Below are 16,475 nucleotides of genomic sequence, written 5' to 3' on the forward strand. Positions count from 1 at the left end.
TTCTCTTCTTATAAGGATATTCATCCTACTGGATTACATCCGAACCTGTAACACTTCATTTAACCTTACTCACTTACCCAAGTCCCTGTTTCCAAATACAGTCACACTGGAGATTTTGGGTTTTGGGCTGATGGGGACAACAATTATGTCCTTATTAACACCTAATCTGGTCCTGCCATAACACCCCAGGCACAGCTCTATCATTTCATTTTCTACATTGAAATACAACAATCTATTTAGAATGTTGTATGAAGTAAAGAATCAACAGCAAACATTTGATTATACTTGAAAACAAACCTGAAAAGATTATGAATTTCAAAATAAAAGTAGTATATATCATATAATAAACATATGTATACTGTTCAATAAAATGTAAAATTATCTTACAATTAATAACTGTGCCATCTTCTGTGCTTCTCTTGTCAATGGATCAACAATAGCAATGACATCAAAGGACATATCATTCTCTTGAGAATTTATCTTTATAATGCTATAAAAATAAAAAATAAGATGAAAGATGATCAGTTAAGTTTACTCAATTACTGAATTAATATTAATCTTAGCTATGTACATTCTTATAAATTTCTTTTTCACTGGATTAAAAACTCCTGGCTATTTCTTCATAGAATAAAATGCAAATTTAAAAGTTTAATGTCTGTGTTCAATAAACCAGAAAATCTCAAACAATTAGAGACAATGAAAGTAACAAATTATGAACAAATAATTTAAAAAACTCTTCAGAGAACAATACTATCTTAGTGGAAAAAACTCTGCTAATTTTAAGCTCCTCAAATTCTCATGGATCATACAATGTAAAAAATAAAACAAAGATTTTTTTTGTTAGTTAATTGTATTTCCTCAGATTTGAGAATGAAAAAATTACTCAGTATTTTTATTAAATTTAATAGTTTTTAAAACCCAAAATATTATTAACAGGAAAGCTCAGGGTAAAAACACCCAAATGTATCATATTATCTTGACCTCAGTCACCCTCTGCACACTTCCTTCCCTCTGTCCTTTCCATTCAGTCTTTCACTGATCCAAGTTCTAAGATAGAAGATGAACTATACGTTAAAGTAAAAAGTTGGGAAAATTATTTAAAGTACAGAAAATGCCAGTATGAGAGAATAAATCCTACATTTAATTCAATGAAAAGTTTAAAGTATATATTTAATTGAAAGTACAGAATAGTCCAATTGAATTATTGTTTTAACATTGTAACAACATAGGAAGTTAGGGTTTTTTTTTTTTTTTTGAGAGGTATAAAATCGGAAAATGAGGAAGTGCCAGCTATTTTAAGTTTATGATAAACTAATTTGTCTCAATTTAGTTTTATAAGAGCAGTGATTGGAAAAAGATAATAAAATCTATAGTTTAGTCACATAATGTCTACTGATTATTTTTTCCTATTCTAAGTGGTCCTTAAATTAAAAAAAAAATTCCCACTGTGGACCCAGATAATTGTATGTATGTATGAATTTTATTTCAAATAGCTTAGAGGAGAAGTATTTTATAGTAAAATTATAAACTAGTTTATTATTCTAAAACAGTATTTCTCTGATGGCTGTTTTTAGAAATCTAATTTTTTAAGGACTAATAAATTTTTAACAAAAAAGTGTTCCATGAATAGTTACTCCGCTGCATAGTTTACCGAAAATGAACTTTTTGCTTTCTTTTAGCTACACCACATCTCATAATTGTCAATACATGGATGCACACTGAAAATCTCACTCCTCCACCCCAAAGGATAAAGTATTCTCTAAATTTACTTGACTAGATAGGTTCTCCCTCAGAAGATATTTGTCAACATCTCAGAGTAATGTTCCATAGAACACATTCTGGGATATTCTTTTGTACATGTCTACACTTAATTAAGCAGAATTCTTTGGTAACAGAGTCTTTTATACATTGACAACATAAAGCTATTATTATTTACAATGATTATACTGCAAAAATTTCAAATGAACTTGAGTGTGGAAGATGAGAGTAAGACAAATCATATTAGGTTTACTTACTTGAAACTTCATATCATATATATATAAAATGATTTATTTACCAGAATATAATTAACTAGAATTTGTTTCCTAATCTTATCAAAAAATGTTTATTGTCTAACAACTTTTAATTCTACTTTAACTTTGGCTATATCATGAACACAAATGTAACCATAACTAAGTATAGGATGCAGTGAAAGAAAACACAGCACTAATATATTCTTACCTGTGACTCTCCTTAAGAAATGTGATGTCATACCGAGAAGCACGTTTAGGCAAAGAGGAAACAAGGGCATCAATTTTCATAACAAGGTCACTCAAGCTGGAGAAACAAGATAACAATGAATGAATTTTGGGGGAAGAAAGGCCCATATTTCATCTATCATATAACACCTTCAGAAAGGGGAATTTACTGCAAAGTATCTCTAGTAGACAAACTGTATGTAAATGACTTTTCTTCCAAACTTGTAGATTCTATCTAAAGTAAAATGACTGCTGCTTCTAAGGTCAACCTATTTTTTATCATTGATATGATTGATAGCTAAGCACATAAGTGATATTCCTAATAGTGTCTATAATCATATAAAGAATGATTCAATTAGTCAAAATTTGTTGAGATGCTGGTTATGTATCCAAGCACTTAGACCCACGTAGGGAAGAAAGAAGAGCAGGAAGGAAAAACAAAAAGTAAATGGTAAGATATCTAATTTCAAAGAATTTTTAATATAGTTAAGAAGCCCAGATTTCTATGGTTTCAAATTCATTCAAAAACTAAAAATGTACAAAATAAACACTTAGATTAAATATAACCAAATTCATAAATCCATGACAGAGAAAATGTGTACATTTAATGATAACAGAAAATGTTAGCTGAAATTTAAGTTAAAAAAAAAAACAGAAAAGATAGGCATCTCCATTTTATAAAGAAAGAAATTCAGAGTCAGAGTGGTTGAGAACCTCGTCAGTATTTCTCTACTGTACCATTTTTTGCTGGATATCTAGTTCCTATACACTTTATATTATTTCTATTTGTAATACTTACCATATCTTTCACAGAGCATTGCATTTAACTGCCACTTAATGAACATAAAAGAATTAATCAAAACCATAATCTACTTCTAAACTTCCTTAAATGTTTAGAAACTTAAGGTTAAATTAGCCACACAATCTCTAATATGTAAAACTGTAGGCACAATGGAGGAAATATTTATGGTCAACATGCTCCCTGTGTTTTTTAAATTGGGCTGTTATGTACTTAGAGGAGAGGGAGACAAAAAAAAAATAGAAAATCTTTGAGGCCTCCAACAAACCTTTCTTAGATTTTCTGAATTTTCAGCTATCCAGGTCAATCTTTCTCTTTTTGAAAAGTGCTTTGAACTGAAGAGAGGAAAAGTGAATGTGTTAATCCCTTAGTCGTGTATGACTCTCAGCAACCCTATGGACTGTATGGGATTTCCCAGGTAAGAATACTGGAATGGGTTGCCATTCCCTTTTCCAGGGAATATTCTTGATCCAGAGATTGAACCTGCGTCTCTTGAATTGGCAGGCAGGATTCTTACCACTGAGTCACCAGGGAAGCCAGATCATAAGTACCAGGGATAAATTTAAAAACACATGTGTAAGACTTCATGGGGAAAAAGTGGAAGCTTCACTGAAGAATTTAAAAGGAACACTGTGCTATGCTTAGTTGCTCAGCTGTGTTCGACTCTTTGCAATCACATGAATTGTAGCCCACCAAGTTCCTCTGTCCACTGAGATTCTCCAGGCAAGAACACTGGAGTGGGTTGCCAAGCCCTCCTCCAGGGGATCTTCCCAACCCAGGGATCAAACCCAGGTCTCCCGCACTGCAGGCAGATTCTTTACCAGCTGAGCCACCAGGGAAGCCCAAAACAAACTCTAAAGACCTTGAATAAGTGTGTCTGTCTACCTACTTACCTACCTACATATATATGTATGTATGTATGTATATGTGTGTATAGTTTCATATAAACAATATATGTAATATATTTAATGGGTAGGATAATGCAATATTATATAAAGATGGCAATTCTTTTTAAACAATAAATTCAAAGAAATTCCCATAAAAATAGCAGGAAGGTTTTCTGCAGAACTTGTTATTCTGGTCCTAATAATATTCATATGAAAATGTAGCCAAAAAAAAAGGTCAAGACAACTTTGAAAAAGTAGTAGGAGTAATTTTCACCATCTGATATCGAAACTTATTATAAAGCCGTGGTAGTTAGAACATGGGACTGCATAAGGCAAGACATCAGTGGAACAGTATGAAGATCTAAGAGGAATTAAAGACATACATCATAAAAAAAGCAAAACTGTAAAACTTAGAAGAAAATAAAGGAGAATACCTTTATGAATTCAGACCAAGGGAAATATTTATACACCCTATACACACACACAAGGGTGCGCACCCTTCACTTCACATACAGACCACAAATTACAAAGGAAAAACCCAGAGACTATTTTGACATTAAAATAAAAAACTTCTTTGTAAAAAGATACAATTGAATAGCCAATCCACAAACTGGAATAGTATATTTTATTACTGATAAAGATACATATACCACATGTTTATAAATCGCTGAAAGAAGAAAACCCAACAGATAACTAAGCAAAAAGCATGAACATATCTTTTACAGAAGAGCAAACAAATTAAAACAATCATGTGAGAAGATATCCAACTTTACTAGAAGACAAGGAAGTAGAATTAAAACAAGATGCACTTCCTTGTTTTCTAGAAAGGAACTGTAAATTAAAACAAGATGCATTCAAGAGGGAGGGGACATATGTATACCTATGGCTGATTCATGTTGATGTATGGCAGAAACTAATACAATATTTAAAGCAATTATCCTTCAATTAAAAATAAATTAAAAAAAACATGATGTAATTTCATATCCACCAGATAGCAAATGAACAGGTTGGGTAACACCAAGTATTGGTGAGGACTTCAGGAAACAAGAACTAATGCATTTCTGGTGGGAGTGTTAACTGTTCCAACTCCTTTGAAGGACAGAATTTAGCAATATCTGATAAAGCTGAAGGAATGTCTATCCTAAACCCAGTAACAACACTCCTTTAGTCTAGAGAAACTCATACATTGCACAAGGAGACATGTAAACTAAGTTCATGATAGCATCTGCATAATAGTAATGAACTAAAGGCAAGTTAATTTTACTTCAGTAATGGAGTATACAAATGAATTGCAATATATTCACAAAATGTTAGAAAGAAATTGAAACGAGTAAGTTCAGTCTATATACATGAAGATGGGAAAATGGATCAAGTTCCTACAGAGGCAGATTGCGAAAGAAGCCTATGTATAATAGCATATCTTTAAAAAAGTCAAGGCTTTAATACAATAAACATTAATAATAGATATTTATATATGAAGCAAAAGTATAAGGCAAATAGAGGAATCATGCATACAACATTTGGGAAAATGGCTACCTCTTGGGGAGGGAAGAGAATGGGACGGATGGAAAGGAAACAAAAGAGACAGATCCAAGGCAAATAAAATATTAACATCTACAGTTGGGTTCAGTTCAGTTCAGTTCAGTCACTCAGTCGTGTCCGACTCTTTGTGACCCCATGAATCGCAGCACGCCAGGCCTCCCTATCCATCACCAACTCCCAGAGGCCACCCAAACCCATGTCCATCGAGTCGGGGATGCCATCCAACCATCTCATCCTCTGTCGTCCCCTTCTCCTCCCGCCCCCAATCCTTCCCAGCATTAGGGTCTTTTCCAATGAGTCAGCTCTTCCCATCAGGTGGCCAAAGTATTGGAGTTTCAGCTTCAACATCAGTCCTTCCAATGAACACCCAGGACTGATCTCCTTTAGGATGGACTGGTTGGATCTCCTTGCAGTCCAAGGGACTCTCAAGAATCTTCTCCAACATGACAGTTCAAAAGCATCAATTCTTCGGCACTCAGCTTTCTTCACTGTCCAACTCTCACATCCATACATGACTACTGGAAAAACCATAGCCTTGACTAGACGGACCTTTGTTGGCAAAGTAATGTCTCTGCTTTTTAATATGCTCTCTAGGTTGGTTCCAAGCAATCACCATCAGCAGTGATTTTGGAGCCCAAAAAATAAAGTCTGACACTGTTTCCACTGTTTCCCCATCTATTTCCCATGAAGTGATGGGACCAGATGCCATGATCTTAGTTTTCTGAACGTTGGGCTTTAAGCCAACTTTTTCACTCTCCTCCTTCACTTTCATCAAGAGGCTCGAGTTCTTCTTCACTTTCTGCCATAAGGGTGGTGTCATCTGCATATCTGAGGTTATTGATATTTCTCCTGGCAATCTTGATTCCAGCTTGTGTTTCTTCCAGCCCAGCGTTTCTCATGATGTACTCTGCATATAAGTTAAATAAGCAGGGTGACAATATACAGCCTTGATGTACTCCTTTTCCTATTTGGAACCAGTCTGTTGTTCCATGTCCAGTTCTAACTGTTGCTTCCGGACCTGCATACAGGTTTCTCAAGAGACAGGTCAGATGGTCTTGTATTCCCATCTCTTTCAGAATTGTCCACAGTTTATTGTGATCTACACAGTCAAAGGCTTTGGCATAGTCACTAAAGCAGAAATAGATGTTTTTCTGGAACTCTCTTGCTTTTTCGATGGTGAGCAAATGGTATTTTCTACTATTTCTTTATATTCTCTACATGTCTTTTATTGTATCTTCGGTTGGTACCTGAAATGCTTTCTAATCTTAAAAAGAAATCAGAGGCAAAGTACCAAACTCCAAAATGAAATGTTCTTATGATTTTAAATACTTACTTCTTTGAGTTGATTTCTGTATTTTCAACAATGTTTTCAATGTTCTCTACTAAATTAGTAAATGTTATCTTTTCCAGAAAGTAAAAATCTTCTGTATAGAAGTCTTCACCTAAAGGTCCTAAGAACTTAAAAATAAAAACAATTATATTATTGTGTGTCTTCTACAAGATCCCAATCTGTGACAAGTATTATCAAATAGATATTTATTTAAGCAAAATTGATTAAACAGATAGTGTCTATTTATCCTGACATTTACTAAATCCACTGGGAAACATGAGAAAAGTATTTCCTCACTTCGAGATTACAAGTTAACATTTGTATAAATACCAAAATCAACATGGAAAAAAAATCAGCAAATTATTTCCATTTGAAAGTTTTACTTTGAAACATAATGCTTTCTAAAAACCTAAGACTTTTCATTTTAAAGTAAATTATTCAAGTATTTATCTATATTCCATAAATCTTTTACTTTCAACATTTACTACTTAATCTCTTAATGGTAGTCCATACTATACCTACATGAATATATAAATAAGGCATAAAAGAGCAAAAACCAAGAGACAAATCTCATAATTTCTTAATAATACCAACCAATCTTCACCTAACAGATGTTGTATAAATTGCTGGAGCATAGCAAGGTTAGCTTTAAATCAGTAACTGCAGAAGTGGGAAGCTGCAAACTTGCCAGACACCTAATTTCTCAGGATGTCTATCCCATCACAACCACTCCAACTGTGCTACCATTATCATTTTGGGGGGAAGCTAATATGTGCATCATCACAACAGTATGAACATAATAAGCCTTGATAGAGAAGAAGAGCCCTGGCATAGTCTTATGAACAATTACACTTAAAGACAATTAGAAAACATGTCAACCAGAATGTTTTCTTTCCCTTGGCAAAAGACCAGAATGAAACAGTTGCAGTGGATTTTCTTACTTCCCCTTCATATGCTTCTGCAATTAATATTTTCTAAAAATTAATGAAGTATAGTTCTTCAACCTTTTCTCATTTGCTCATAACAAAGGTGAAATTAGCTGGAAAACTGGCATCCAGCTAAACAAATACCACATTTCACTTTAAATATAAAACTTGGTCTCTTAAATGTACAAAAAATAGGTGCTGTAATACTAAAAGTACACATATCAATACTTCATTTCCCTAAGATGGCTGTCAATTTTAAGGTTAACTTTCAAAGCACTTTCAATGTTTTAGTTTTTGGACTATGGATAGGACAGGCCTAGAAAATAGCTGAATTTTATCTGTATCACTTCTAGTGACCAAGTAGTTTTTTGTTAGTAATTCAAAAAAAGGAAATAAAATCTTAAAATTATTTCCCTCAGCGATTAACAAGATTGGGAATCTGTACTGATTAAATTCACCAGAAAACTGGCACTATTTCACCTATGTAAGTTCAAATAGCTAGTAGAAACTGTTTTTCTGTGCTTTAGTTCTTCTACTTAAAGTTGAATGTAATGTTTGTGGAATAAAATGTTAGCGTAAAATCACATAAGGGCCAAATTGAGAAATGGAACATTAGATTTGAAAATCATGTGATAGTACAATAAAACCTATCTGGAGCTTAAATCTTCTTTACAACATTTTGGAAATGTGACTTTTCAGTTAAACAGAATAACTGCTGCAACAGATATGCACTACCTCCTTTGACAGATCATTAACATTTTAGAAAACCTTGTTAAAATGTTCATGCACATACCGAGTAAAAATCTCTCCCTACTTGTTGAAGTTTCACCGACTGGCTCTGACTCTATACTGACTCTTAATGAACACAAAATCTGTGAAGAGTGAAAGTGAAGTCGCTCAGCCGTGTCTGACTCTTTGCAACCCCATGGACTATAGCCTACCAAGCTTCTCCATCCATGGCATTTTCAGGCAAGAATACTGGAGTGGATTGTCATTTCCTTCTCCAGGGAATCTTCCCGACCCAGGGATCGAACCCGTGTCTCCCACATTGCAGGCAGACGCTTTACCCTCTGAGCCACCAAAATCTGTAAAAGTACCTAATATTTCTCATGATAGCCTTCAGAGATTTAAAGAGAAAAGAGAAGCTAATATTTACTGAAAGTTTACTCTATGTCTGGGGCCATTCTATGTGCTTTAGGTGTAAAAGCATACTTAATCCTCTGACAACTTTGTAAAACATACTTTTACTTTTTCTATTGTCCAAATGAACAAATTTTATGACAAAGGTCATATAATTAATGGTGCAACTAGAATCTGAATCCAAACTGTCCTGCTAAATGAAAAAGCCTTGCTTGTTTCCCTACTCTCTGCTGTACCATGTCTTTCAGTAATTTGTAAATATGTGGCTTAACTGTTGTTCAGTCACTCAGTCATGTCTGACTCTGCAACCCCATGGACTACAGCATGCCAGGCATCCCTGTCCTTCACCATCTCCCAGAGCTTGCTCAAACTCATGTCCACTGAGTCGGTGATCCATCCAACCATCTCGTCCTCTGTTGTTGCCTTATCCTCCTGCTTCAGTCTTTCCCAGCAACCGGGTCTTTTCTAATAAGTCAGTTCTTCGCGTGAGGCGGCCAAAGTATTGGAGCTTCAGCATCAGTCCTTCCAATGAATATTCAGGACTGATTTCCTTTAGGATTGACTAGTTTGATCTCCTTTCAGTCCCAGGACTCTCAAGAATCTCCAACATCACAGTTCAAGAACATCAATTCTTCAGTGCTCAGCCTTCTTAATGGTCCAACTCTCACATCCACACGTGACTACTGGAAAAATCACAGCTTTGACTATATGGACCCTTGTCAGCAAATTTATTTATTTATTTTATTATGTAGTATAATAAGAATAAATATAATTATATTGGGTTCAGTTCAGTTCAGTCGTTCGTTCAGTCATGTCCGACTCTTTGTGACCCCATGAATCACAGCACGCCAGGCCTCCCTGTCCATCACCAACTCCCGGAGTCTACCCAAACCCGTGTCCATCGAGTCGGTGATGCCATCCAGCCATCTTATCCTCTGTCATCCCCTTCTCCTCCCACCCTCAATCCTTCCTAGCATCAGGGTCTTTTCCAAATGAGTCAACTCTTCGCATGAGGTGGGCAAAGTATTGGAGTTTCAGCTTCAACATCGGTCCTTCCGATGAACACCCAGGACTGATCTCCTTTAGGATGGACTGGTTGGATCTCCTTGCAGTCCAAGGGACTCTCAAGAGTCTTCTCCAACACCACAGTTCAAAAGCATCAATTCTTCGGTGCTCAGCTTTCTTCACTGTCCAACTCTCACATCCATGCATGACTACTGGAAAAACCATAGCCTTGACTAGACGGACAAAGTTCATTCAGATTTTTCTATAAGATGTTATGGAAAAACCTAAACAAACTTTTTGGCCAAACCAATAGCAACAGTATTATTTATGGTTTTATTTAATATTAAAATAGGTTTTAAATTCTTTAGCATGTCAGTAAGAAAGTATGAGATCATCAATACTCCCTAGTTTTGATCATTTATAAACAATTTTAACTTTGAATGTTTCAATTCTAATGTAAACATTTGGACAGGTTCAAAATGAAGATTGATTCTAAAATGTCAGAATTATTTTGAACATTAAATTATCTGGTTCAGAATTATAGCTACCTGCTACAACTGCTATGATTATTGTGTTTTATAAAAGCATTACTCTTGAGACACAGTAATAAGCTAAGTATTACATTATAGTTCAGAAACCACAGTACTTATTTTCAGATATATCGCACTTTTCTATCCAAACCACAATCCTACAAATACAAAGATAATCAAAATTATAATTTTTCATTACTCAACATAAAAAGTCAACATATCTGACTTCCTAATTATCTCCAGTCCTGACCTCTCCCCTGAATTTAACTCATGTCCAGTTGCTGACTCAACCAGTCTACTCACAGGTCCAGGACAGAACACTGAACTCTTACTATATGCAGAACTAAATTATCTATCTGATCTTCCTTTTCTTCTGAACAAGCCCACTCGTCCTGCAAGTCTTCCTTACTTTAAAACAATGCAACTTCATTCTGCTGGTCATGCAGTTCTCTCACATCCCACAGCAAATCTGTAAGCAATTCCTGTTCACCCTTCCTTTAAAATACATCTCACGTCTACTTCTATTTCTACTAGAGCCATTCTGGTCCAGGCCACCATCAGCTCTCACTTGGTCTACTGTAATAGCTCCTAACTGGCTTCCCAACCCCTACAGTCTATTCTCAATGTAACAGCCACTAATGATCCAAATAAAATGTAAGTCAGTTTATGTCAATACCCTCTCCAGAACAATGAGCCTCTCAACTCATTCAGAGTAAAACTGCACCTGATCTGGCCCCCAGCTACTTCTCTCCTGTTCTCCTCATACCTGCTGTTCTTAGAACACACAGACATAAGCTCATCTCAGGACTTTGTACTCCTTGTTCCCTCTGCCTAGAACATTCTTCTTCCAGATATGCAGCACAGTTTGCTCTCTCACCTCTTTTGGTTCTCTATCCAAATCAGTTCAGTTCAGTCGCTCAGCTGTGTCCGACTCTTTGCGACCCCATGAATCGCAGCACACCATAACCCCGTATAAATAAGGACACTATTTGTTTTTGTTCCCTGTGCATCACAATGTAAACTCCATAGAAACATGTTTTTTCACTACTATACTCTCGGATTCCAGAAGAATGTTTGGTTCATGGCAAGATTACAGCTAAATCCTTTTGTCAATTTCAAGGAAAATGAGAAGAAGAGTTCTAAAAGAAATAAGCTGAACATAACTATAGTATTTATCACTAACAGTGATAACAATATTATTATGGCTGAATTATACTAAGCCATGACGAAGAAAACAGAGTAGCTTTTCCATTAAGTATAACCAAAAGGCAAATTAATAGATACAGCAGGCTGTAACTTTTTCCTTTTTATCCCTTAAAATGCCTGACAAAGTCAAAGGTAGCCTTATATTTTAAAATTGTTCTAAAAAGTTTTATTTCTTCCGAAAGCAATTGCTAAAGAAAAAAAAAGCAACACCATTTTTGGGCTTTCAAATAGCTATCAAATTTCACTAACACTTTACATTATTGTAATTATAAATGCCAACTGTTGTCACCAATTTTACAGTAGCACTGTACACACACGAACCTGAGTCTAACTAGGAGCTAACACAATTAGCACAAGAACTGTTACACTGAAGAAGAAATACTTAATTTGTGGATGATACGCTGCTGCTGCTAAATCGCTTCAGTTGTGTCCGACTCTGTGTGACCCCATAGACGGCAGCCCACTAGGCTCCCCTGTCCCTGGGATTCTCCAGGCAAGAATGCTGGAGTGGGTTGCCATTTCCTTCTCCAATGTGGATGATATGAGTCCCTCATTATTCTCCAATTTCTATTATTTACAGATTCAAATAAGAAATAATAAATAAGCATAATTTTAAGGGAATGATGATATGGGAATGGAGCACAGAGGGAACAGAACTCATAAAAATGCAGAAAACTGAGCTTTGATGATGACTTAGGGATATACAATTTGATGGTTCAAGCAGAGGTATGTCAAACACACTGCATTAGCTGATTTCTAAACATACTTAAGCACCAGATTCAGTTTTTAAAAACTTAAATCACACCTGAGAAAGAAAACTAGACTATCATACTAAAAATATTAATAAGTAGCTATTGTCCACTAATTTTGTATGTATCTATTACAACTCCCTCATCAACTGGAAAAATATTTTTAGTATATTAAAAGAAAAAAGTGTGATTATAATTATGTATTTAAAAAACAGACAAGGCTATGTAGAGTAGAAACGAAGGATTTGAACGTAAAACCTAGAGGGTGGGATGGTACGGGAGACAGGAGAGAGATTCAAGAGGGAGGCGACATATGTATACCTATGGCTGAATCATGTTGCTGTATGGCAGAAACTAACACAATATTGCAAAGCAATTATCCTCCAATTAAAAATAAATAAATTTTTTAAAAAAGAAAAAAAAAATCTCTATTAAGATGGTGGGAGTAAGAGTGATTTCCCCATTGTTTTTAAAAGTTATATTAATACATATAACTTTATACCACAAAACGTACAAAGGTATTATTAATATAATCAATTGTAGAAAAAAGCTACAAAAAGAAAAAAGATGTTAAAATGTACTTTACATACACATTTACAACAGTGATTCTCAATTACAATGTTGTAATATATACTAAACTGCTTGTTCTAATACTTACCTTATAAAAGCTATCCCCAAAGAACATCCTCAGCCACATCCAAAGTTATAATTGATGCGGGTAGGGGTGAAGACACAGGGAGTGTGCCATGAACTAGATTATCTCAGAGGCCAGTTTATTTATGCTGAGACCTGTCTGGTGTGAGCACCATCCTCTGTGTGTACTGCATCAGGTGTATTGTAACAGAAAATGGTTGAGACCTTTGTATCACAGTGTCACTGAGAAAAGTAAGCAATCGCTTTTTCTACTTACCCTCCCATTGCTGACAACACCTTTTTCTCCAGGACGCAATTTAAGTACATCTCGACAGAACAACTGGTGAGTTCGAAAAATATTCACTCCAATGGTATTATATTTTTTCTCAAAGGCATTTTTATCCATCCCCTAAGGCATAAGTTAAGAATGATAAAACCAATAAGAGAACAGTAAATACACAAAATAATTTTTTTAACATAGCTTACTTTAATAAGTCATTATAAAACTTAAAATTACATTAACTTTTGATTTTTAAAAGTACTATCTTGTTCAGAAATCATATTTTAAAAAAAGAATCCTTCTTGGCAAGACAATTACAATATTTGTAAATCCTGTTATAAGCAGATAGCTTGCTTTTCATTTGTTGAGAATGTGGGGTGGATTACTGATTAGTAAAAGGCTAGGGAACATCATTTTTTTTAAAAATTAACATTAAAAAAATAAAATACAATGTTTATTGAATTCTGAACTCAGTACTTCCATTTTGGTGTGCTCAACCAAAAGATACTGGTTAAAATAAAAATACTCTGTCTCATTCCAATTCCACGAAACCAGTTTAGTAATAGTGCATTTAAATTCTGAAATACAAAGGTAATATTATCCATCTCAGTGTGTATCAAACATTAAGTGAAAGTCACTCAGTCATGTCTGACTCTTTGTGACCCCATGAACTATACAGTTCACGGAATTCTCCGGACCAGAATGCTCAAGTGGGTAACCTTTCCCTTCTCAAAGGGATCTTCCCAACCCAGGGATAGAACCCAGGTCTCCCTCATTGCAGGTGGATTCTTTCAAATGTTAATATGCAATCACTTGGGTGTCTTGTTAAAATATAGACTGTACTGGAGTAGATCCAGGGTGGGCCTTGCTTCTGCATTTTTATCATGTTCCTGGAACACCTACAATGTCAGAAAAGGTTCCCTGCCTGCCCAAGGCACAGCCACAGGTGGGTACTGAGCTCTAGAAATCTGGCTAGTATGACTGAGAAATTTACTGTAATTTTATTTAAATTTAAAACAGCCACATGAAGTTGGTGGCTACAGCATCAGACAGTGCAGCCCTAGAACTTCACTTTCAGAATCTCTCAGTCAACTCCTCTCTGATCACAAGCTGCTGACCCTCCAGCTCATTCACTCCAGTGTCACCAGAACAACCATTAGTCAACCCTTCAGTCCCCTGATTCAACCACTTATTGTCTATTGTCCTTTCCATATCATAATTTTCCTCCTAACCAAGCTCTACCTCAGAGCCCTTTACCATAGCAAAAACAGTGCATGCTCAGTTCCCTTGAATGCCTCCTCTCAGTTATAATCACCTAGCAAAACCTCAACTCTGGTTAAACAAAATTCTGTTTCCTCTGCAACAGAATCCAAACAGTGTTAGGATGGCTGGAGAAACACGTGCAGCCAACACTGACCTCACTTTCACTTATGGTCACTAATCTCGAGAGCCCTCAGAGATTTTCCTATACCACTGCTGATTCACTTTCTCACTCTCAGAACCATAGGAAAATACTTGACATTCTCTCCTCTTCCCTCCAACCTCTAAGAGCACCTACTCCCATCCTAATACTTAGCTAATGATCTGACGTTTTTTTTTTTGAAAACGAAATCAATCAGAAGAGAAGTACCCATCTTGCTACCACCAAATAAATCTACCCTGTTCTTAAACCAATACTTACAACTTGTGCATTGGGTCCCAGGACCTCTTTTCTACTCAAGAAACATCCTCCCACTTTGCTCCCTTCTCTCCATATCATCCTTTCTCATATTTGGATGGACTGTTTTCATTAGCATACCAAAAAAGTGAAATCTTTCCCTGACCTCAAGTCCTATTCTAGCTACACAATATTTCTCTGTTCTCCACATAGGAAAATTCCTTTAGAAAGCTATGAATACTTGCTGTCTCTCTTTTCTGATTTCCCATTCTCTTTTGACTCTAGTTCACCTTTATACCTACTACTTCATTGAAGCTGTTCTTATCAGTCACCAACAACCACCTTAACAAATAAAATGGTCCCTTATGAAGCCTAATTTCAAGACATCTGGCATAGTTGACCATGTCCTCCTGTAAATATTTTCTTCAGATCCACTGTATTCTTGAATCTGGTATATTCTTCTTACAGACTTTCCATGCCTTGATTTCTCATTTCATTCAGAGCTTTGCCCAAAGAACAGCTCTTTAGAGATGCCTTCCCTTGACCACTCCAGCTAAAAGAACATCCCTCAAACAGTATACTTTCTTATAATTTTTTTTTTCTAGCACCATTTACCTTTTCTTTCCCATTACAGTGTAAGTCCATAAGAACAGGGATTCTATCTGCCTTGTTCACAAATATTATCCCCATTGTCTGGGAGTCAATCAATAAATTTTTTGAATGGATTAATGAGTCTTTCTTCCAGAGCATCAGCTTTTACCTTAGAATTTTTCCCTGTCCTGGATCCCTTCAGTGAAATAACTGAGGATTATTCACATATTCTTTTAACTCCAAATTCTTCACATAAGTACATATCCAAAGTAGAAAGCCATTAACTTTAAGATCATTGAGTAGTAGCTGAAATATCTGAAATTTGGTATGTTCAGTGCTTCTATGCAAAGCCATATCATTTAATGAGGACCTTTCCCACTGTAAAGCTTATGATCCCCATTTGATTATACTTATTGATTTTTTGGTAACATATCTCCAAGTACACTGAAATATTTTTGAAATATGCAACAGATATGTATCTATTATTTCAAACAAATAGCTACTAACCTCAGTAAGGAACGTTTTAATTTTATTTCCAGAGTAAATAGCTGCAGCAGTTTTTTCTTCTGCCAGTTTCCTGAGAAAGTTTCTCAAAAAGCTGTTTTTCAGTGTAAGAAAAGCTGCCAGAATTCCTCTAGAAATAGTTGTGTTTTCTTCATCTATTTTTGATGTAGGATTGTAAATAACCCCCAACCGACTATGACCACTTGTTTTCTGCAAAACACATTTAAAGGTGATAAAGATCAGTATTTTTCATATCCTTTTACAATGGAATTTTGTAAATCTCATAAAATTTTCAAAGACTAAAATCATACAAAGTATGCTTGACTCTTGAACAATGCAGGGGTCAGACGCACTGACCCCCTGAGCAGTCGAAAATCCACTTATAGTTGGCCCTCCGTATTCAAAGTTCCACATCTGTAGAGTCAGCCAACCACAGATGACATAATACTGTAGTATTTA

The 16,475-nt window shown here is 35.4% G+C and overlaps 1 protein-coding gene across 4 annotated transcripts in view; it reads right to left on the reverse strand.

The window, feature by feature from the left end:
• The window catches only part of UGGT2 (UDP-glucose glycoprotein glucosyltransferase 2), a 125,832-nt gene that overhangs the window by 39,401 nt on the left and 69,956 nt on the right, over window positions 1-16,475 (reverse strand). For all 4 annotated transcript variants that reach the window (XM_081550335.1, XM_081550337.1, XM_081550336.1 and 1 more), the window contains exons 21-25: window positions 16,020-16,226; window positions 13,262-13,393; window positions 6,799-6,923; window positions 2,221-2,316; window positions 388-490 (exon numbers count right to left, since the gene is read on the reverse strand). In XM_081550335.1, coding sequence (XP_081406461.1) covers window positions 388-490; window positions 2,221-2,316; window positions 6,799-6,923; window positions 13,262-13,393; window positions 16,020-16,226 — 663 coding nt within the window. The remainder of the gene's footprint in view (window positions 1-387; window positions 491-2,220; window positions 2,317-6,798; window positions 6,924-13,261; window positions 13,394-16,019; window positions 16,227-16,475) is intronic.

Source organism: Giraffa tippelskirchi, chromosome 12, assembly GCF_054371585.1.
Source record: "Giraffa tippelskirchi isolate mGirTip1 chromosome 12, T2T-mGirTip1v1.2.pri, whole genome shotgun sequence".
In the NCBI taxonomy this organism is placed as follows: domain Eukaryota; kingdom Metazoa; phylum Chordata; class Mammalia; order Artiodactyla; family Giraffidae; genus Giraffa; species Giraffa tippelskirchi.